General features: G+C 40.7%; 1 protein-coding gene across 6 annotated transcripts in view; it reads right to left on the bottom strand.

The window, feature by feature from the left end:
• Window positions 1-23,413, bottom strand: part of TBC1D1 (TBC1 domain family member 1) — a 76,473-nt gene that overhangs the window by 13,027 nt on the left and 40,033 nt on the right. For 2 of the 6 annotated variants that reach the window (XM_033161347.1, XM_033161353.1), the window contains 12 exons: window positions 23,211-23,343; window positions 21,922-22,013; window positions 20,979-21,089; window positions 19,353-19,481; window positions 18,856-18,942; window positions 15,790-16,064; window positions 13,238-13,390; window positions 11,857-11,976; window positions 10,391-10,530; window positions 6,320-6,505; window positions 3,558-3,719; window positions 1,622-1,792 (listed from right to left, as the gene is read on the bottom strand). In XM_033161347.1, the coding sequence (XP_033017238.1) occupies window positions 1,622-1,792; window positions 3,558-3,719; window positions 6,320-6,505; window positions 10,391-10,530; window positions 11,857-11,976; window positions 13,238-13,390; window positions 15,790-16,064; window positions 18,856-18,942; window positions 19,353-19,481; window positions 20,979-21,089; window positions 21,922-22,013; window positions 23,211-23,343 (1,759 nt within the window). The remainder of the gene's footprint in view (window positions 1-1,621; window positions 1,793-3,557; window positions 3,720-6,319; window positions 6,506-10,390; window positions 10,531-11,856; window positions 11,977-13,237; window positions 13,391-15,789; window positions 16,065-18,855; window positions 18,943-19,352; window positions 19,482-20,978; window positions 21,090-21,921; window positions 22,014-23,210; window positions 23,344-23,413) is intronic. The other 4 variants (XM_033161348.1, XM_033161349.1, XM_033161350.1 and 1 more) reach the window with 4 other exon arrangements.

Below are 23,413 nucleotides of genomic sequence, written 5' to 3'. Positions count from 1 at the left end.
CAACTACGGCGCCTACCAGGTGGGAGCAAGGGAGCGCAGGGGCCCCGGGATCTCCGAGGGATCAAGCAGAAACCCCCAGGCGGCTCTTTCCTGGTTAGCGGCCCAGCCACGAAGCCTGGCGGGCGAGGCAGAGAGGGAGCCGGCGGGCGGAATGGAAAGGCCGCGCGGCGGGAGCGAGCGCGGCCGGGCGGAAGACCGGAAGGTAGCCGAGGGAGCATGGGCGGAAGCGAAGCGGCGGAGGAGAGAGAGCGCCGGAAGAGACGCCGGAAGGAATGTTCCAGCGCCCGTTAATTTAACGGGTTTAATGTCTACTAGTATGTATATAATCCAATTTAAATGTATAGTTATAATATTAATACATGCTTTAAAAAAAACCAACCCTTTTAATCACTGCTTACTGACAGTTCAACACGTCTTAACTTGAAATGTCCTAACATTCTGGTACAATTTGATGTGATGTTGGATAATGAAAGATCCATACATTTTTAGTATTGTGTATATTTTGCTTTTAAACCCATTTTTCCTAAATAAGAGACTACACTCAAAATGTGTTGGGAACATTTTCATTTTTGTAGTGAGGCACTGGAAACTCATAGCAATGTGTTCCTGTGCCTTGCTAATCTTGGGCTGCTGCCATTTATATTCTGTGGGGAATGGATAAAAAGTCCCCACTAATGTGAAGTTTAGGAGGCACAGGAAGTACAGAGGATGCAGTGCATTTTATCATTATATTCAGAAGTTGTTTCATTACACTGACAATTTATCTGTAATTAGTTTATACAGAGTAAAATATGCAAGGGGTTTTTTTTGTATTCGTGCAGGTCTAGACTTTTTACACTGTGTCTTACTGCTTGAGTGGTCAGGAACTATTCCTCTGAGTTTTGTCATCATTCACACAGCATTGGAACAAACAGATGCACGCGGAAGTTATTTAGAACTTTAGAACTTACTTAAGAGATTTTAAGTTATGTATACAGGAAACAACCAATTTACGTGAGTTCAGTTGATGTGCAACTCTGCGCACCGTGGTGACCCGCAAGTGGCCAGAAAAGGGGGCGGGCTTATGTGCACTCTACCGTCACATGTAATGACCTGGAACACAACTCCCGGGCAAATCATGGGTTGCCTTACATGGTTTTGTAAGTGCTTCTTTGGGGACCAGTAGATTCGCTGGAGGGAAACTACGGTATATGCAGCAGACCTACTCCCAATGCCACTCAAACCCTTTTGAGTTTCTGAATCTTTAGAATCATAGAATTGTAGTGCTGTAACGGACACCAAGGGTATTCTAGCCCAACCCCCTGTGATGCAGGTACAGTATCATATATCTGTTTATGTTTTCAAGTTTCTCCTCTGCAGTCATGAGACCTAGACCCACGTTCCACTTTTTAATCTGCCCTTTAAAAAGAAACATGATGTTGAACATCCCATGTTGTGCAAATAAAATAAAGAATACTTTTGAACACCAGGCATTGTCTCTAACCTGGGGAGTTCATCAATGCATATAGACTGCAACAGAATAGATTTTAAATAAAATCATGACTTTAAAAATGTACCTTCTCAGCAAAAAACGAAATGCTAAGTATTATGTTGGGGTTATTATTATTTTTTGTAGACTTACCTAGGTCAATAAGTATTGCATGCTGCTGAGAGGTTAGCTGCTTTAGGAGTTCTTTGTAAGGTGTATCCTTTGGTTGCTGTTTATTTGCAAACTGAGGCTTAAGCTGGTATTGTTCTGCTAAAAACTTCCAGATCTCACCCCGGTGATGCCGAGGAACTCCTTTCCAAAAGGCAATAGGAACCAAAAAAGGAAAAGGAAAAGAAAAGAATTAATTGGAATTGGGGGGGGGGGACCCCACATACTATTTATCACTGTACCAGCCATCTGTCTCAACTACAGTATCCAATAATTTGCACCTTAACTCACATAAATTATCTACTAAAGCCTATGTGTGGGCCAAATTGTCAAGAGCAGTACTAAATGCCAAGTGGTGGTGGCAGGGCTAAAGTTCAAGGCAGGGTGGAGATCTTGAGGTAGACAATCCCTCTTTTCTCAAAGGACAAAGTAGGGTGAATATACTATCTCTCACTGCCCGTTATGATTAGGAAGGAAGGAAGTTAATGGAAGAGATACTGCTTTGTTCCAATGATGCTTAAACATCTGTTAATGGATGTAGAAGGGGTGGTGGGATGTTCTCTCTCTTCTAAAGTCATCATTGAGTCAGTCCTCGGTCCACAAATTTATGCAAACAGTAGTGCTAAAAATTCACTGAAAGGTAGGCACAATTTGAGGGGTGAGGAATGCTAATGAAGCACATTTTTCTGTTTTTGCTCAGCAGTATGATACCCCACTGAGGCATAGTTTCCAAATGAAGCTGTCTGCTACTCCATCCCATTTATCTTCACTGAGAAGAGATGGGGAGAAGTGAACAGAAAAACACAGCTTACTGGTGCCAGTACCACTGACATTGTTGTTGTTGTTGTTTAGTCGTGTCCGACTCTTCGTGACCCCATGGACCAGAGCACGCCAGGCACACTGGCAGTGGAAGATCACAGTCACTAGGTTCTTTCTCAATGGGAATTGTACAGTTCTTGTATTTACTTTTAAAACGAACACACATTTTACTGCTGGCTGGGGAGAGGATACTGACTACTTTGTTGGCACAGTTGTAGCAATCATAGCAGGAACAAAAAAATCCAGCTTCTCATACTACATGTGGGATAGAAAAGGCAAGGTACTTCAAAGAATCTTCCCTAGAAAACTAAACCAACAGCACAATCTTATGCATGCCTAGCCAGATGTAAGTATCAATGTGTTCAACAGGTAAGAGGGTATAAGACTGTGACCTAAAACTGTACACAGAAAATAACTTTGCTAAAAAAAGGGGGGGAATACCTTTTACCTTTTCCTCACTGCTAACACTTTCATTATAGTCTTCAGATAATTTTATTCAGAAAGACAGCTTATAAATATTTAAAATAAATAAGAATTGTCCATCTGGATGTTTAAAATAAAAAAAGTATGTTATGGGGCTCTGTCAGAAATGGGAATATAATCTATAAAACCAGCTGTAATGGGGACTTTTGGTTGTCTCACTCCAGTTCCAATCAACCTTAGCTGGTGTTCAGCAACATCTGGAGAACTACAGGTTCCACATCCCTACTTTAGATCAAGTCACTGATCCCATTTTTAACTTCCTGAAGAAGATCCTGAAGAATTAATCCTGATTTCTACATGCAAATGCACAGCACTTCCATTTGTTTCCATTTGCTTGCAGTCATTCCCCATATTGCAGATGGGGCTGACTGGGACTGAGTGTGTGTGTCTTGCTTGTGACAGAGGCATGATTCAAAATTGGGACTTCCCAATTTACTCGCAATTCCTTTGTGGCTCTGTCTATTCCATGAGCACTGAGAGTGAATGAACCCCAAGCACTTGCACTCATGAAATGCAGCCATATTCATATAATACATTACCCGCATTATTTAAATAGGTGTTCTGATAGTTTACTTTTCAAGAATGTGTGTGCATGTCTGCAATAATTCAGTACACTTACCTTTTCCAACAGCAGAATGTATTTTTTCCATGTCAAACTTCACCTTTGACCTTCCTGGCGTACTCAACATTTTTTCCCAGACCAACGTTACCTCTTTGAGGCATGGGGTGATTTCTTCATAATCAAGCTTCAGACGTTTGTTTAGCAGATTGTTTTCAGAAGCTAGACAAAAAAGATTAAAGAGGTACATGCTAATGACATTCAGCATATGATAAATGGAGCTTTGACAGTTCAATGAAAATGTCAGCCTAATGGACCATGACACTCAAAAAAGGCAAGTGTGTTTCAGCAGCTTCAAAGGGGAAATAAGGTAATATAAGAATACTGTACTACAATGCTACTGATTCATATTCAATATGCTGCTGCCCCATTATGGATATTTTGAAAGGTGTCATTCTAGGGCTTGTCCTTACTAGCAGTTTACTGCAAGAAGTTACTGAAAACAGTCATCTTACCTGCACTGTCTACTGTTTACACATAGAAAATAGTACAGACTTGAGTCCAAGCTGAAAACTGTTGTTAGTCTGAAAATGCAGCCGACATGAGCCATACAGTCAGTGTTCCTACAGAAGCATCATGTGGGTAGGTGCTAAGTGGGGTCAGGATTAGATAAAAAAATAAGAAGGGGAAACTGAACTCTCTGCTTACTGACATCAGGTAGGTGCCTTCACTGTACTTTTTTCAGCACCTGCTAAAAACATTTTTGTTCAGGAAAGTCTTTCCAGATGCAATGTTTTAATCTGCTTTCAGCTTAACTGTTGGTTGTAATTACATTTTCAATTTTTTAAAGTACCTGTTTTCAACTTTTACTGCCATGTTAATGTTGGTTTTATTTTCTGTAAACCACTTACAGTCAAGCGGTATATAAATAAATGAAATGCTGTGAGCACTACCTTGGGCCAAAGGAGGAGTCCCAACCGTCTATTCTGGGTCTTCCCAGGCTAAGAGGGAGATAATTGCCTATCCTGAGGCTCTTTGCTGCCCAGCTGCCAAGAGGGAAGGGAAGGCTATGCTGTTACAAGATCTCCTGGACATGTGTCATAAGGGATTAATTGCATTTTGAGGACAGAAAGTACAGTCAACTCGCAACTTTACACAGCTGAAGGCTAGCCAGTTGAAATCGCACAAATTAGCTTACAAGCTCATTCTGCACTTGGTTTTCCCAGTGTGGAAAAGAGCTTTTAAGCTCTCAGAATTGCTTACCGGTTTCTGGGAGTTTCACATGCAGGCTCTGGGAAGCTCTCGTGAGATCTTGGATGGCCCCAAAAGATCCTGCAAGAGCTTCCCAGAGTTCAGTAAGCATGTCTGAGAACTTAAAAGCATGGTAAGTGTCGCACTATGTTTTTTTACAGATCACTTTCTGGTTTTTAAAGGGTTGTTTTGACTATACGTGATTTCGGCTTTAAACACTATCCCCAGAAGGTAACCCATGCATAAGATGCAAATTGACTGTATTGCTCTTTTTCTGTAGATGAAAGGGTTAGGGTTAGGGTTAGGGACTACCATATGCCAGAAGAAACCCTAGAGAGAGAGAACTGGAACACAGGGACCAAAGCAAAAGGAGATGGAAAAAAGACAAGTTAATGCACTGTGTTTCCTTCTACTTAAAGGGCAGCATTAAAAGCACTGCCTGGACACTAAGCATAACCTGGAACCATATTTAAAAAGTAATCTGTCATATCGTAGCTATCACTTTAATGATGTCTGCTTTGATATATGCACAACAAGCCCTTGCTGTGATGATACATTACCAGCACACTGTCATTCTCGGGACATATTATTCCAATACATCATAAGAATACTGTCACTTTTATGATTTAATAGCATTATGCATCATAAAAACAGCACTTTCATTTATTATAGGAGTGAGACAATCTATAGGAGAGTGCAGCCTTAGTCCTCCACTGCAACTTCAGTTTACAGATTGAAGAATACTTCTTTTCCAGTTTGGTTTTGCCAGTTCCTTTCGAGATTGCACAGTATAGTGGCATGCTAAAAACCATATGCGAAAAAAGAATAAAGGATTTTTCCTCGCCTCCAATTTCCGGATCGTGACAAAATAAATTTGCTCAATAGCACCTTACCTGGGCCATGCAGTAAAGGAGAAAGGGGGGAAAATGCAGACAGATCATAGCTGTGAGTAGCCACAGAAGTTGTGAAAAGGCATGTATGGAGGAAAGGGTCATGGGGACATTCTGTCTTCCATTTTTGCCTATTTCATGGATTATAGTCTAGAGGATACGAGGCAGAAATAAATATTTCAGGGTTGTTTTTGTTGTTTTATAAGTGTCCCTATTGCACTTGAAATATTTGTAGGGTGACATTCAATTTCCACCAGTACTAGTTTAAAGCCAGTACCTCTCACACAGATTAAAGTCTTGGGAGATTTTCACTCGGAATGACTCAGCAGGACACTAACAGATGTTGAGTACTCTCAGCATCTGGAAGGTGAATCCAAATATACCAAAGCCACAGGTCAAAAGAGTCAGAAAATGAGCACCTTATCAGCACTTCCAGGAACCAGGCTAAGATTAGCCACTGATAAAACAAGCAAAGAGACTATTAAGATAAAGTAAACAAACTATGGGTAAAGTACAGCAAAAGAAGGAAAGCAAACATGACAGGATATTGGGAAGAAAGGATTCTGAATAAACACAAGGCAACAATTCTTCTAGAACACTTATTTATTGCCATAGTCACAAGTCCAACGGGTTCCCCTGCTCCTGCCATTCCTCAGTTTTTTGATCCAGTAATTTACTTACCTTGCAACTTTTGATTTTCTTTTTCCATCCTAAGAAGCAGTATCTGCTGCAAAATTGCTTTTTGCCACAGTTCCCGAAGCTCTCTGGGTGTCCTCTTCCTCTCTTCTTTTACTGCCCTAAAGGGCCCATCTTCACAAACAGCTTGCAATGGTGATCTGGGTGGAAGTTCGCCCAACTCAGAGTATTCTTAATATGGTGACAAAACAAGAAAGAAGCATTCAGAAGCCTTTTATTGGTATCTAAATGTTTATAGTTTGGATTTCTAGATCAACACCTCAGGTAAGCATCAGTTACAATATATCTATAATAAAGGTTTGTGATGCTGTGGAGAAATTTTCCCAGTCTGTGCAAGGTGGGGGTGCAAATGAATAGCTAATCCTGAAAGCATATTAAAGTGGCTTGCATGCCATCACTATGCAATGCATGTCACTTTACACTTAGTAATTGTAACATCTGGTGAAATTTACCAAAAACACAAAACCAAAGACGCTCTCAGAAGTAGTTTATGACATTGCAGGGAGTCAACTGTTCAAATTTTTTAAAAGTCAAACATTCCACTGGAGATCCTGAATACCTTGGGCACAACAGAAAGATTCGCTTTATTTTGAGGAAGGCTGCTCTATGCACACCTACATGCAGATTTTACTTCGCCTTGCTATATATATTTTAATAAACAATTTTAAATGTTTATTTCCTGGTGGAAACTAATTCATTTCACATTATATTTTAAATATGAATTAGTTTCCACCAGGAAATAAACATTTGAAATTGGATACATATTGCGCCAATACCACAGTACTTTTAGGATGCCAAGAATCAAAACAGAATCATTCAAGAATTGATTCTTATACTGGAAGACTCATTCCAGTGAAGTCAATGGGAATGTACATGAATGTCCATATGAGCAATATGCTTAAAATGAAAGACTGGAATCAGGGGGAGATTTAGGCTGAGGATTTAAATATGCCACAAACACATTGTGCTGTCACTGGAAAAAGTGATCATTTCTCAGCTTCAGTTCCTAAATGGTAAAAGGGCAATAATAATACTGTGAGAGCAAAAAAATGGAGCAAAGTCCAACAAAGCAAGCAAACTAAATTAGTGTGCTGTTGTGCTAATACAGCTTAGCATTTGTAAATAACTTTAGAAAAACCTGCACATTTAAACAGGTCTGTGCGCTGAGAGAAATTCTGCATATCTGCAATATGTGAAAACTATGAACATTTTCAGATAATTTATTTTGCTTCCAGTACTTATAGGGAAGGAAGAACAATGGAGGTAATTAGAGCCCCCACCGCTCCTCAGAAATTGCAAATCCTAACACTCTGTCTTTTGCTTAAGTTATTTAACAACACATAGGTGCCCATTTTTGCAGCTGTTATAGAAATAGCAACTCATTTTTCAAAAATAAGAACAGTTTCTAAGGATTTTGAACCAGTTCTGAGCTCTTCCTTACACAATAGTCCTGCATTTAGCTAAACAGTGCCTACAAAATCTGGATCATATACAGGGCTTATCAAACTCAACTGGATTTTATTCTCAGTACAGTATCTCCTTTTTTAAAAAAAGGGCATAACATGAACACAGTGCTCTCAATCAAAGTGCTGCACATGATGTGCGGTCCACCCCACCCCTTCAAAAGCTACTTCAAAGGACAGAAGGTATATCCTGTAAGACACAAGAAGTTTCTGCTGGACGGAAAAAACAGCCACCACCCATTCTGTTTGAATGTGTGGGCCTCTGGATCATAGCATTAGCCAGCATTACTAGCATATCCCAGAGCTTTGATCATTTGTGCTCCTTACTTTCAATGCAAGACTCTAAATCCTCCCAAAGCATAGACTGAAAAGCAAAGCACTGCTAGAAATAATAGTCATTCCGGTCTTAAAAGTAAAAGAAGATCTTAATTCATTACAGGGGTGCCATCTCACCCTCGGGATTGTGAGTGCCCACTGCTGCAACGCAGACGTGTGATGTCACATGCACACATGCATGTGCAAGCATGTGACGTTGCACATCCAGGTTGTGGAGGCTGGTGGTAGCAGCGGCAGCTCCTTTCCTCCTCCCCAGAGTCACCAAGGCACCTTTTTCCATGGGAGGGGCTCAGACTTGATGGCAGAGAGACTCTGCCTCTGTGTCTGAAACACTCCCCCCACCCCTTGGAAAAGGGTTCTCACTTGCTGGCTGCGGAAGGTGGAGCTGAACTGCTTCTCTCCCGTTTGCTGGCTTTTCTCATTGACTTTCTGCAATTGTTGTGGGTGACCAAGCACCCACGGCCCCCTAGAGCTGGCTGCTATGATTCCTTAAGGACCAAACTCATGAGACATTTGACCTTTAAAAGCACAAGGGACTCAAACTGAGCAACTCTAAGAGTCACAAGCAGAAGAAACAGTGCCACCTGGTGTACATGTTAAAAACAGCAAGCACAATTTAGCAGGGCGACCACCACCATTTCCCCTCCTTAAGTTGCGTAGAAGAAGAAGAAGAGTTTGGATTTGATATCCCGCTTTTCACTACCCGAAGGAGTGTCAAAGCGGCTAACATTCTCCTTTCCCTTCCTCCCCCACAACAAACACTCTGTGAGGTGAGTGGGGCTGAGAGACTTCAGAGAAGTGTGACTAGCCCAAGGTCACGCAGCAGCTGCATGTGGAGGAGCGGAGACGCGAACCCAGTTCCCCAGATTACGAGTCTACCGCTCTTAACCACTTTTAGTGCCTGCTGCCAACATAATTACAAATCAGATTAATAGCAGGAAGTGGTGCTAGATGATGTAGTTCAGGCATAGGCAAACTTGGCCCCCCATATGTTTTGAGACTACAATTCCCATCATCCCTGACCACTGGTCCTGTTAGCTAGGGATGATGGGAGTTGTAATCCCAAAACAGCTGGAGGGCCGAGTTTACCTATGCCTGATGTAGCTGGTAATGCCTGGATATTAATGGGACATCTGCTGCTGACATAAAAATGTTTGTATCAAATTAAATTAAATTAAATTAAATTAAATTAAATTGAGAACACTTTGCCTTCTCAGGCTGCTTTTTAAATCCTTCTTGAGGTTGAATCCTGACAAGACAGAAGTACTGTTTTGGGGGGACAGGGGGCAGGCGGATGTGGGGGACTCCCTGGTCCTGAATGGGGTAACTGTGCCCCTGAAGGACCAGGTGCGCAGTCTGGGAGTCATTGTAGACTCACAGCTGTCCATGGAGGCGCAGGTCAATTCTGTGTCCAGGGCGGCTGTCTACCAGCTCCATCTGGTACGCAGGCTGAGACCCTACCTGCCCGCAGACTGTCTCGCCAGAGTGGTGCATGCTCTGGTTATCTCCCACTTGGACTACTGCAATGTGCTCTACGTGGGGCTACCTTTGAAGGTGACCCAGAAACTGCAATTCATCCAGAATGCAGCAGCTAGACTGGTGACTTGGAGTGGCCGCCGGGACCACATAACACCGGTCCTGAGAGATCTACATTGGCTCCCAGTACATTTCCAAGCACAATTCAAAGTGTTGGTGCTGACCTTTAAAGCCCTAAACGCCCTTGGTCCTGTATACCTGAAGGAGCGTCTCCACCCCCATCGTACAGCCCGGACACTGAGGTCCAGCTCCGAGGGCCTTCTGGCAGTTCCCTCGCTGCGAGAAGCAAAGCTACAGGCAACCAGGCAGAGGGCCTTCTCAGTAGTGGCGCCCGCCCTGTGGAACGCCCTCCCATCAGAGGTCAAAGAGATAAACAACTACCTGACATTTAGAAAATACCTGAAGGCAGCCCTGTTTAGGGAAGTTTTAAATCTGTGATATTTTAATGTATTTTAATATTTGTTGGAAGCTGCCCAGAATGGCCAGGGAGACCCAGCCAGATGGGCGGCGTACAAATAATAAGTTATTATAATATTATTATTATTATTATTATTACTTCTGAATTTAAAGAACATTAAGAAGAATCCTGCTGGATCAGTAGGTTCACTAATTATGAATCTGTTCTTTGGAAATTCATGATATTGTCCACCCACAAAAAAATTAGAACTTTTATCTGTAGCATAAGTTAGGCAGGTTCTTTTTATCTAAGGAAGACCATTACCATCGTGCCAACTAGGAGAATCACATCCTTTCTGTGGGGTTGCCACTCTTAAGAATATCTGTTGTCTCCATGAATGCCGGCGGGTCCTCACAGGACTTTCATGGATAGAAGCCGCTTCACCTGACTTGGGCTTGTAGTCACTAAAATTAGAAGGATTGTCAGAACCAGATTTGTCTATCGTTCCGGTAAAAACTGCAAAATGAAGTTAACTGAAGTATGTTTTGCAATCCATCAAGCAGAATGAACAAATCCTCCTAAGTATTTGCAGCAACAAAGAACAACCACCAGTTCTTCATGTAATAAGCAGGCCACTTTAGAGAAATGCTGGGCCCACGTGAAACTAATACTTAATTTTAGTTGCTAGCGCTACCCCTTTCACCCAAAATACCTCTGACAAAAACAGCCTATGGAGAGTCTTGTGCTCTGAACCCTGAACATCCTTTTATAAAAATGAAGCAGTGGGAGTGATAGGTAATATAAACCTCCAAGAAAGGCCTATGGGTTCTTTTTTTAACCCCCCCCCCCATATTTTTATCGTACCCCTATTTTTGTGCAGAAAAAGCTACAGCATAACCCCCCCACTTTCTTGATTATGCGACAGCATCCCCATAAGGTGACATCCTAAGTCATCAAACTCCAAATCACTTTCCCAGGTTCCGCAAATCCGGCCACAAGTAGAACATTCTTCCACATAGTCAGTATTACTGCAACTTTCTTGCAATGGCTTCGCTTATGCTGGTGACCCTTAACCATTGGAACCCTGCTGCTTACCATTTTCTTCTCAGGTAAACTGTTGTCGTCTTTCCAACTACAGTTCTTTATTTTCTGCTCGTGAGTCAAACTACTATGAGGTGCATTAATCACGCTTTTAGAAAGCTGTCCTTAACGCTGCTGCTTTTTCCTTTGAAGAAGGAAAAAGCTGCTATTTATCTCCAAAGGAAATGCGAAGAGCTTTGTCATGTGGATTCACAGTAAGCAAGGTGGGGGCAGATAGGAAACTGGTGAGAGACTCCCCTCCAGATTTGGAAAATGGCACCAAATCAGGGCCGGCGGCTGCATTTCCTCCAAAATAAAAGCGGCAGCATTAATGAAATGCGTACTTTGGCCCTTTGAGAGAGTTTCTGAACGCACAGTAGGTAGGGAGGGTTCGTGTGGAATGTGAGAAACTACAACTTTGACCCATTCTGCTCACAAACAGCAGTAACTGAAAAGCTACTGAATAAGGACGGCAGCTTACTTTATAAGAATCACTGCCATCACATAACTTTAGAAAAGTCATGGTCCTCACATTATCTATATTATTTAAAAATATGAATAATACACACTGAAGTGAAATGGCTTTTTAATTAAATGACCACACCAACCACATTTGAACAATTATAACTTTTAACAATTCCCACTGCAGTCTGAGACAATGTTTCTTAAACAATCACAGATTTTTTTCAGCTGCAGGAAGAGAACCCTACCTTTTCGTGTTCCTAAAGTCAGAGGTGTTATTTTCATCTACAGGAGCCAGAAATTTTAAGAAGTTTGGCACAGAAGAGGAAGAGTGAAGCTTTTTCCGTAGAGCAGAACGGTAGGAGGTGCTGAGAGCAGTTGAAAGGGGGAAGTTCAGAAGGAGGAAGTGTAAGTATACCAGGTGAAATTGAGGACAAAAACACAAAACAGGAAAAAAAAACGATCAGTATTAAATCAGAAAAAATAATAATACTTGTAGGTGTTAAAACAAATAACAAACCAGAAAAATAAAACTTGTAGGTGTTAAAACAAATAACAAGAAATCAAAGGCTAACATTGCAAGACATTTTAAGTCTCTTTAGGTCTTTATTCCAAATCAGCAATGAATAGGAAACCTCACTTCTTGGACTTTTGAATCAGTGGGAAGAGAAATCACCTTCTCTTTCACCTCCCCCTCAGAAATGAGTGGGGCAGCAGTGGTTTCTTTCGGGTTGGTCTCATGAAATGGAAGGGAAATGTGGCAGGAAAATCACCAAATATGATGGTTTGTGTAGGGCTGCCATGTGACCCTTACATGAAATTTACTTGAATTAAGAAGATTTAGGCTGGGTCCATGTAATTTTTTCCTAGCACCAAACAAATGCATTTTAACTGTCTTCCTCTCCTGGCTTCTAGATGAAATAGTCATGAGAGAGTCATCAGGTGGACATTTAAGGTCAATCTATTCCCACTGCTTTTCTCAAGCTTTGCAATAGCATAAAGGTAAAGGGACCCCTGACAGTTAAGTCCAGTCACAAATAACTCTGGGGTTGCGGTGCTCACCTCGCTTTACAGGCTGAGGGAGTCGGCGTACAGCTTCCGGGTCATGTGGCCAGCATGACTAAGCCGCTTCTGGCGAAGCCAAAGCACCACACGGAAATGCCATTTACTTTCCCGCCAGAGCGGTACCTATTTAACTACTTGCACTGTGTGCTTTCAAACTGCTAGGTTGGCAGGAGTTGGGACCGAACAACAGGAGCTCATCCCATCGCAGGGATTCAAACTGGCAACCTTCCAATCTGCAAGTCCAAGTGGCACATTGGTTTAAACCACAGCGCCTAGTAAAGAATAATCTGAGTGTGGGATAATGACACTACAGAGAAGCTTCAAAAGATGCACCTCAGAGTAGGGAAAAAGTCCATTCCTGTTCCTCAAACTACATAGCCCACCAAAGGTTGTGAGAACTTATTTTTACTTCCACATAATTAAGGCAAAACCTCAAATGAAGCACGAAAAGTACATCCTTATAGGTGAAAGCATGAAACCACTGGGGTTTCTGGTGGTTTTTATGTTTTGAAATGTTCTTTAAAATGCGGATCATAAACAAACTCCCCACATCTCTTCTCTCACCTCTTTGGCACAGCATGCCCACTTTGTTCTCCACTTGAATTATGCCTAAAATGTTTAAAGAAATTGGGCGAAGTGGCCGAGGGATTAAGACGAGCTGGAGGAAGAGGAGGAGGAGGAGGAGCCGGTGATGACTGATCGGAAGAACTTTTAGAGCTGCAGCCAGGTGTGTTCATATTTTACAAGGAGGGTTCCAGCAGGGAAGATTAAACAAAAGGCAAGACAGAAAGAAACGTGACAAATCAAAGAAAACATTGAATATTTACAGATAAATTGTAAACGGATAAGAACATTGGCAGGATTACTGTAATAATCTGCAGTCTGATAAGAGTATATATTTAAAGTAGATGAATAAATGAGCAAATTAAGTTAATTTGGATATGCAGAAGATATTAAAAATTTAAGGAACTGCAAAAAAGAGGGGGGGAAGGAAGTCAAGTTTTGAAATGTTAAAGTGATTGTAAAATTAGTGAAATGTATAAATCTGAAAAGCATAAATAAAAATTTTAAAAAGACAAAAAGAAAAGGGCAAAGAGCTGAATAAAAAAAAGATACACTACATCATTGCCTTTGTATTAACCATGTTAAATAACAGCACAGGCACCAGGGACAATGAGAATGCTCTTCCATTGATTCTGCCTTCTCCAAGGTGCCTGGCCTAACCAAAAAGATCTTCTGATGTCCCCAGTAGGAAGGCAGACATATGACAATCAAATAGGCAGCAAACACAGAACAGCGCTTTACTTCTTGGAGTGGTCCTCTTCTAGCCCTAAACAAGCCAAGATTACATGGCTCATTTTCTCAACGCTTATGTGAGCAACAGGAGCACAGCTTCCAAGACCGTGGGAAGGCTTTGCAGTCCAGAAAGGATGATTGCTGGTTTCTCCTACATATATTTCCCAGCCTGCATCAGGCCTTGAGTTGTCAACAAGGTTTTATTGCCAAGGCTTTGACGTATGGATTCTGAACAATTTCCATGCCCATCAGCAACCACACCCAACAGACCAGGGGATAATGCAGGGTCAGGACTGTTGATGCAATATGTATAGTGGAGGGACGCCTAAACATTTTGAAACACGTTAATGCTCTTTTGGAGGATGCATTTATGGTGTCATTCTAAGGAGCTAATATGGGAAGAAGTTCCCTTGAAGTATCGCGTAATTGCAACACAAACGCAGGATCAAGTTCCTAGCAAGCTCAGTTATCTAAATAACCTCATATGAAAGAATAATAATAATAATAATAATAATAATAATAATAATACATCTGAATTTAAGATAATCACTATTCTGGATAGCAGGGAACATTAAAGTGATGCACACCTTCTTTGGTTTTTGCATTTGACTATATGCGCTTGAAGCAATGGAAGTATATATAGTCTATATTTAAAGTAAAACTTAGCAAGGCTTTTTTTAAAAAAAAATAAAAAAACCTAACCCGTTATTTCTCCCTTACTCCCCAAAACTTTACCAACTCTGTAACATGCAAGCAAAAGCAATACAGCAGTGCCCTATGTCACAAAAGTTGAGATCAAAGATAAACTGTGAAATAAAACATTCTAAGCAAGTCAGCTTTTACTGAGCAAGCAGCAGCAGGTTGAAAATAGCGTTGTGGCAAAGTGATACTGATGAACAATTTGCAAGTCGATAGCTGTAATGCTAAAGCCCTCTAGATATAACAAACAACAAGGTTCAAAGAAAGGACAAGGAAACCAACCCAAGCCATAGAACCTCTTTCTTTCACTCTTCCTCCTCTTTCTGCCACTTCTGGTATGTGCAAGGAAGAAAAAGTGATTTGGCACAAATCCCAATTTGTAATAGTCTAGATATTCCTGGCAAACCAGTATTTTTAGCAAAGCAACACAGCTAACATGTGCAAACATTTAGAAAACGTATGAAGCATACTGACACAAGAATATGAGAAGTGAGTGTTGATCAGCAAATATAAAAGCATTTCATGCTATCGACTGGGCAAAATAGGACAGGGCCCCAATCTCTATCAGCAAATAGAGGAATGTATCCCTCCTCCTGCCCAATTTACAAGTATTTGTAATCACTAGATATTTAGCCTTCGTTTCAGTAGGTACTATCCAAACTTCCCATACTGTTCTTGGAAAGGAAATGGCACACATTTTCTTTGGTTGCATGCACTTCCCTAACAGACAATAACTGGAAAACACCTGCAAGTAACACAGTCCATGCATGGATTCTAGTGTCTGAATCATGGACCTTGATACAAATATTCCTTAAAGTCTAAGAGCCAATTCATATTTCCCAATGAGTAGGAGCACTGATGTGACAGAGAGGATGTCAAAGGTTTCAAATGATGAGTTACCCCAAGACTTTTCGATGTTTCATTTTTAAAGCATCCTGCTATGGAAAAGTACTTTGTCACATTATCTGAGAATTTTAACATTTATGTCCAGAAACATGCTATGGTTGGATATATGAGACAGACTTATCCAGAGATCTCATTTTCTCTAAAAATGGACATACCTTAAAACATTTAGCCCAAATTTCTCCCCCAACAGCATCCTGTTTTAAACTTAGCCTTACTTTTGTTGGTTTGGAGTCTCTGTGCTCACCGAATGATACCTCATAAGTTTCCTTTGGGGAACAGTCGGAGATGCTTCAGTGGGTTCTGAGGTTTCCTGGCTTTCAGTTGGCACATGGGTCAGAGTATTAGCTCGTCTTCTAAATCCCTGGTAAGCTGATTTTGCAGACTGTTCAGTAGACAGGCTTTCTAGCTCACTTGAGATATCACCTACAGATCCATTTGCCTTGAGGGGGCTCTCTGGGGGAAGGTCTTCTTCCTCAAACAGAGATGTTTCCTGTCAACATAAAATATATGCACATATAATTAAGCATGGCATAGAAGTGATAAGTGTTATGTTTTTCAGGCTGCTCTGCACGTATCATATATGCTTTACAGCTGCACTTCTGCAATTTCATTTCTCCATCGTCTGCATGTATAGTTCCAATGAGATTTCATTCCTGTTTGGGAAGCCCAGAAGGGTTCACCAAGAATATGTTATTCATATGCTACAGATCATAAGCTTATCCGAAACATGAACTGAACCATGAACAAAATACTCATGCTGCAGAAGGTAAGTCTGACCTGGAATGGGAGATGTACAGGAAGTTAAAAAGAAGGGGCTTCTGATTCTGCTCTGCCTTAATGGAGGCAGCCCCCACGACAGCGGAAGATCGTTGGCAAAGGGAAAACAAGGATGATTGAAGGTAATTATTCTTGAAAATTCCCCCCAGGGACGGGGAAAGGGGGAGAACGGGCTTCACTCGCAGTTCGACTCGGTACCTGGCTCTCGCTCCAGCATGAAATGGGGGGGGGGGGGAGGAAGGCGCTGAGTGCAAAAACACTTCGCCTGCCGAAAACCCTCCAACGCCGCCATTAAGAAGCAGAGGTTCTTCTGTTAATTAGAGCTTAATTGGACTAAAGTACAGGAACATGCTAGAAGAGATGAGATCACAAACTGCAGAAAAAACAACAACTGCAAGGACTTTAAGGTTTGAACTTATAAGATAAGACTCCATTCGGGGCAAAAGATGGTGGGGGGGGAGGGGAGTCTACAGTTTCTTTATTTAAAGTTTTCTTCTCTACATTTATGATTCAGCAACCCTCCTCTGAATGTTACTTCAAAATATATTTGTACAAGCAAGGATAAAAGAAATTGGATTATAAATATGGAATATAACATCAAATGGAACTAGTTACAGGTAGGTAGCCGTGTTGGTCTGCCACAATCAAAACAAAATAAAATAAAAAATTCCTTCCAGTAGCACCTTAGAGACCAACTAAGTTTGTTCTTGGTATGAGCTTTCGTGTGCATGCATGATGGATGCACATGAAAGCTCATACCAAGAACAAACTTAGTTGGTCTCTAAGGCAGTGTTTTTCAACCTTTTTTGGGCAAGGGCACACTTGTTTTATGAAAAAAATCACGAGGCACACCACCATTAGAAAATGTTAAAAAATTTAACTCTGTGCCTATATTGACTATATATAAAGTAATTCTCTTGAATAGGAATCAAATAAACACAATTTTTCCCACGGCACACCAGGCAACATCTCGCGGCACACTAGTGTGCCACGGAACAGTGGTTGAAAAACACTGCTCTAAGGTGCTACTGGAAGGAATTTTTTATTTTATCAAATGGAACTGTGTGTGTAAAAAAAGGAAAAAGGGAGGGAAGCTCTATTTTGCAAAAGGTTTACTCTTCTCCATCCTTTATTATTTACGAAGTGAACTGAATAATGCTAAGAAGACTTAGAATTTAATTTAATTGGAAGTATAATTGCTCATATATCTTCAGTTGGAAGGAAGGATGAAAGGAGTCTGTGAACTGCCAAGGAACTGATAAGGGTTCTTTATTGAGTCATCTGCAGTTTGACAGGCCGCTCTTCTTCCCAGGCTGAGAGGAAAAATGGTGACAACAGGTAATTTACTGGGACAGAGTGACTTTTGCAGCTGTTGTTAAAGTTGCAAAGCAACGAAGCACGGGATGGAGTGATAGAGAAATTTATTGAACAATGGGCTATCAGCTCCATCCAAGGCATGATGGATAACAGCAACAACTGAGGGAAAGAAGGACATAACATCTTACAAGGACAGGAAGGAACACCACAGACAGAATTGGCACACACAGGAAGAACAAGGATATAGTTTGAGTTCCTCACTTCTAGTTTTATAAATCATTTAATGTGTCAACACGAATAGAAGTTATTAATATTGCAGTTGTTATATAAGGGATTACAGTGGTCCCTCAACTTATGAAAAGAATAGGTTACGAAAGAGCTTTCGGAAGTCGAAATCTTCGTAAGTCGAAGATCGGCATCTAGCGTAAAAAAACCATTGCAAGTCGAAAAACCGCATTAAAATCTTCGTAAGTAGAGGTATTGTGCCGCCGCTTTCCCTTCGTAACTCGAAAATTTCGGAAACGGCGGCCATTTTTTTTTAGCTCCGGGACCCATTCGCAACTCAGAAAATACGTAAGTCGAGTTGCTTGTAAGTCGAGGTACGACTGTATTATTATGACCAGAATGTAATTGAAATTAATAAGATTTTGGAATGCAGAAATAAGGAAAATCATCAAACCATCAAATCTAGCATGCAGGGGGCCACTTTATCTAAATTATATAATTCGGTATTTGAATGATTGGTATTATTAATTGTATTATAAATTGGTATTGTTATAATGAGGTTATTATTGGAGTGTAATTGAAAACTAATAAAAATTATTATTTAAAAAAGGAAGTTAAAATGAAGGGAACTGCAGGCCCTAGGTTTTTATATAACCTGTCAATTAAGTATCTGAGATGACTAAGAATCCTATCCAGATGATCAAGTAGGTATGTTTTTGTAAACTTTTAGATCACTGATGTGCTAGAAATTATACAGGTGTGACTTACAGAAATATGAGCAGCCAAGAGAGTTATAGAGCCTGTTTATGATAACAAATATAATCGTTCATCGTTTTCAAAATAAAATTCAACACTGTTTAATAATATAACTGTGTGCCCCCAACTGGCCACCTGTCTTTTAGGAAATAATATTAAAGACTGTAACATATATTGTTACTTTTTATGTTTTGACATTCACTTACTTTACTTGTTGTGCTTTGTGTGCTAGATAAGGAGCTGTCCAAATCAATACTTCCAGAACTTTCCAGTTGACTTTTGGCTTTATTCCCCTACCAAGAAAATCCTCATATTATATAGGCACACATATATCAAGAAATCTGAAAATTCATACAATTCCTTGCAATAACCCCCCCAAAGTTCTCACTGTGCTGAGATCATTATTAAATTTAATTTCCTGAGTGGACTAAGAATAGCCTTGCTCTGCATAAGAAACAGCAGTCTCCTTCAAAAAGGTCACTCACACTGATATTTACAAGCAACTTGGAAAGTAACAAAAGCATGACCGCTAAGTACTAATTTAATAAGTGAACGTTTTACATAGTCATCAATGTTTTTCATTCCTTTCTATTTTAAGAAATCACCAATCAAATTACTGGATATCTGCACTATGTTAAAAAATTCTTTCAGTTAACATATATGATGCCATCAGACACAAGATAACAAAATTAAAGAGCCTTACCCGAGATAAAATACTGTCTAATGACTCCGTCAGTGATCTTTTAGCCTTGCTCTTCAACATATCCAGTCTGAACCGGGGTGTGCTGCTTGGCATCTCATTTCCCATGGCCTCTACTGATGACTGTGACGTCTAGAAAGTTAAAATAACATTTCTTTAAAAAGAGAGAATAAGGACAAATAGAACAAGTTTCCATAGAACACATCCTTCCATGTTTTCTAGAAGTGTCACACAATTTGTATGACGCCCATTCTGAACTAACTTGGAACAAAAAAAGTTCTAAAAGGCTAAATATTTGTTACACGGATCAGATTTTCCCCCTTACACAAGGAAAGGAAAGTTTTCCCCTCCGTTCATATTAGCTCCCACCCCAAAATATGTCCTAGACATAGCAATTTGGATTGCATTTATTTCTTGTGTACAAGTTTCTGGGCAGTCAGAACTGAGAGCCAGGTGGTTGAGGCATCCTTCATGGGGAAAGAAAGTAGTATCTCCAATGAAATGTAAAGGCTGTATCCAATTACTGGAGAAGATGGTTGCCAGAGAAAGTATTCAGGGTCAAATATGTATGGATGCTTGCATAAAATAATGGTAAAGGTTCAAGTGGGCTTGCACTTATGTTGTAGTCTACTGTTCAATTCAGTGCACAGCTACTGCCACAGGAGAGCATTCTGCTTAAACTAATGTTGCTTTCTCTCCTCCTTTGCAACGGCACCTATTCACCACTCAGAGCAATGTCAAAATAGACACTTTACTGGTCAACTTCTTGCTGGTTGAGTTAGCCTGCAAATGCTAGTTATCTAAGTGCAAGGATTTAAATTTTTAAAATTTCATTTTTAATTCATGATCCATTTATATACCACTTTGCTATATATATGTGTGTCAGGGAACTGTCCCCGGCTCAGCGCAGGGTGGTGGAAGGGCTCTTGGGATGCTACAGAGAGCCCAGGCCCCACCTGACCAGCAGCACCTCCTCTTCCAGAGGAGGAAGCAGCGATGTCTCTAGTGGGGAGGGGCATGCAGCTCAGAGGCTTGAGAGCAGAGGCTCTGGGGATGTTGAAGAGACCCTGCACCCCCCCCTCGCTCAGCAGGCGAGGAGGGAAACACGCCATTTCCGTCGCCCCAAGTGCGCAGAGGGGTGAAACGCAAGGAGGGGAGGCAGAGATTTCAGATACCGAAACTCTTATGTTGGGGTCCCAGCTGGAAGGGGCCATTCCCAGATTCTGCTAGCGACTGGTACGGTCATGCTTTTCAGCACTCTGCACTGTAAATAGTTTGCACAATAAAACTGTTAAAAGACAGTTCGGACTCATGCCTGCTTACTCATGAGCAACCCAACACGGACCTGACAATATAAAAACATCTCAAAGCAGTTGACATACTCAATAAATTAAAAAACAACAACACATCAAATAATTCACACAATAAAATACATGCAAGTTATACAGGGCAGCATTTAAATATGTGATCCTCCCAGGAGGGCTGTGCCACATGTTTTCAGAAAATATAGATCAGGTCTCATGTGCAGACCTTTTTAGAAAGGGCATTTTCATTTTATGCACCAATAGATCTTTTCCAGCAATAAAAAGGGGTGGGGGGGGGAGAGAGAGAGTATTTACAATTGCCTACCTGCTTGGCTTCACTAAGGTGGATATGATCCTTTTGCTTTTCCTCATACATAACTCTCAGGACAGAGATTATTAACTCATTCTCCTTCTGTTCATTTCTTGGCCTTATTTTCTGCAATAGGAAAAAGGGAACATCTATATTAGCCATCCAGATTTTGCCCTATTACTTAAATTTTGTCAGCACATTGTACGGTTAAATTTCCGTTTGTACCCTACAATACCAGTAGATGGCAACAACATCACAAACGAAACAAATTTAGCTAGCAAAAAACAAACAAACAAACTCCAAAAACAAAACCCAAGAAAAAAGGATTACACTGCCCCATATAAATAAGTAAATAGGCGATTCACAGTGGAGTGAAGATACAAAGAGGGATCAAGGCAAAAACAAATAAATTGCCCCCTTGACAGATTTAGATAGAAAATTTCCAGGTAGAAGAATTATTATTTTTTAGAAATTTACTTACAGCCTTTTAATTTATATATCTGCTAAAATGAGATTTCAAGATATGACTACAACAAAAGAGGACAGTTTGCCATGTAACATCAAAGTGGAGGTGGCCCTGCTGTTTTGAGAAAAGCAAGCCCTGTTGGGCTTCTAGCTGTAGTTTCACACTTCTTTGGACAAGAGCAGATATACTGACTACAGAAGTGTGTGAAGTCAGTTCCTGTGATCAGTTGCTTCTATTATTAATTGCCAAGGAATGCCGGAAGCAGCAATCCCAGCTCCCAATATTAATCTAGTTGCCTTCATAAGAAATCTCTCTCTCTCTCTCTTTTACAATTTCCAAGATTTTAAAAAGAATTTCCAGTATTTTTCACTAGTGAGCCAAGGGTCTGTTGTTGTTTCTTTTGATACACCATAATAAATATTTGAATACTTTGAAGGACATGTTCCCTATTCCACCCCACCCCTTCCACAAGAAAAAAGGCAAGACAGTTACCTGAACTTCTTCAAAGACAGAGGCCTGCTCCTGGTTGTTCAGCGTTGTTAGATGTTTTTGGATTTCTAGTTTAGTTTTAGAAGGATGTAACCCTAACAAGTAACAAGGCAAACAAATATAGGGTAAGCAAAAAGATTTTAGATGGGTTGTATCTGACTACAGTCAATTCAGAGTAGACCCACTAAAGTGAACAGTTTTCATTCCGTCACATCTACTGATTTCAATTGTTCTATTCTGAGTATTATCACTTAGTTGGATTCAATCCAATGACAATACCTGGCCAGGCAATATTCAAAAAGTCATGTCCCTCTAATATAAGCTTTCCAGACAGAGACTACACTCACCACACTAAGGTGAAAAGCAGAGAAGCAAAAAACAACAACAACAACAAAAACAAAACAAAAACCTGAAGTGACTGTGATCACAATCTATGCTTCCACAAGCAAGGGAAAAGAATAAGCTCAGAACAGGAAGAAGACCCAGATAGCAGTCAGTCACTGGGGGCTTGGTTATGGATGCCACCTGAACCTTTGTGCCTGCTGAAACTTGGAGGAAGAGAACCAAGTGGAGACATTTTGTTTGATGCTAAGCAAACTACACTGGTTTAGCTACAGCCAAAACAATCTTCTAACCAGACCTTTAAGCTATGAGGGACAATCCCTTTTGAAGTTTAAAAGAATCCTAGGTACAGTCATACCTTGGAAGTCGAATGGAATCCATTCTGGAAGTCCATTTGACTTCCAAAATGTTCGGAAACCAAAGCGCAGCTTCTGATTGACTGCAGGAAGCTCCTGCAGCCAATCGGAAGCTGTGGAAGCCCCGTCGGATCTACGGCTTCCAAAAACAGTTCACAAACCAGAACACTCACTTCTGGGTTTGCGGCGTTAGGGAGCCAAAACGTTCAAGAACTAAGCTGTTCGAAAACCAAGGTACGACTGCATACCTTATACTTTTAAAGAAACAAACAAAGACCCTTTTGGGGGCTTGCAGAAAAACAAAACAAAACAAAAACCTCAACAACACCCTCTTGGCCTATTTTGCCCCCCAGTTTTTCTATCCAGCACATGTAAGTGTTGAAAAATATATTTTTAGTATTTTGGACCTTGTAATATGCAAATATTTGCCAGACAAGGACTTTTCTCCAGACTTCTCAAGTACTGCCCAAGTAGCAAAGTTGTTTTTAAATACACATAGTTTGGCAAAGCACTTCATGCTTGATTGTTTACTTAGCAATAATCCATACACTTAAAAAAAAAAAGCAAACATGTACCATGCTGCATAATTCCTACCTTCTATCCTTTCACAGAGTTTATGCAGGCACTGCATAGGACATCCTTCGCAGAGTTGGACTTGTGCTTTGGCAGTTTGTTGTATAGCAGCTACTGTGAAAGCCTGTTTCAAAGTCATCATGATCTCATCAACCTGGAGCAAAGAAAACTAGGGGTGAAGACCTAGTATTTAAGAAGGCTAAAGAACAATGTATTAACTGCTA

This window comes from Lacerta agilis, chromosome 9 (assembly GCF_009819535.1).
Source record: "Lacerta agilis isolate rLacAgi1 chromosome 9, rLacAgi1.pri, whole genome shotgun sequence".
NCBI lineage: Eukaryota > Metazoa > Chordata > Lepidosauria > Squamata > Lacertidae > Lacerta > Lacerta agilis.
Note: the sequence above shows the minus strand (reverse complement) of the source record. Positions and strands in the feature narration are given on the sequence as shown.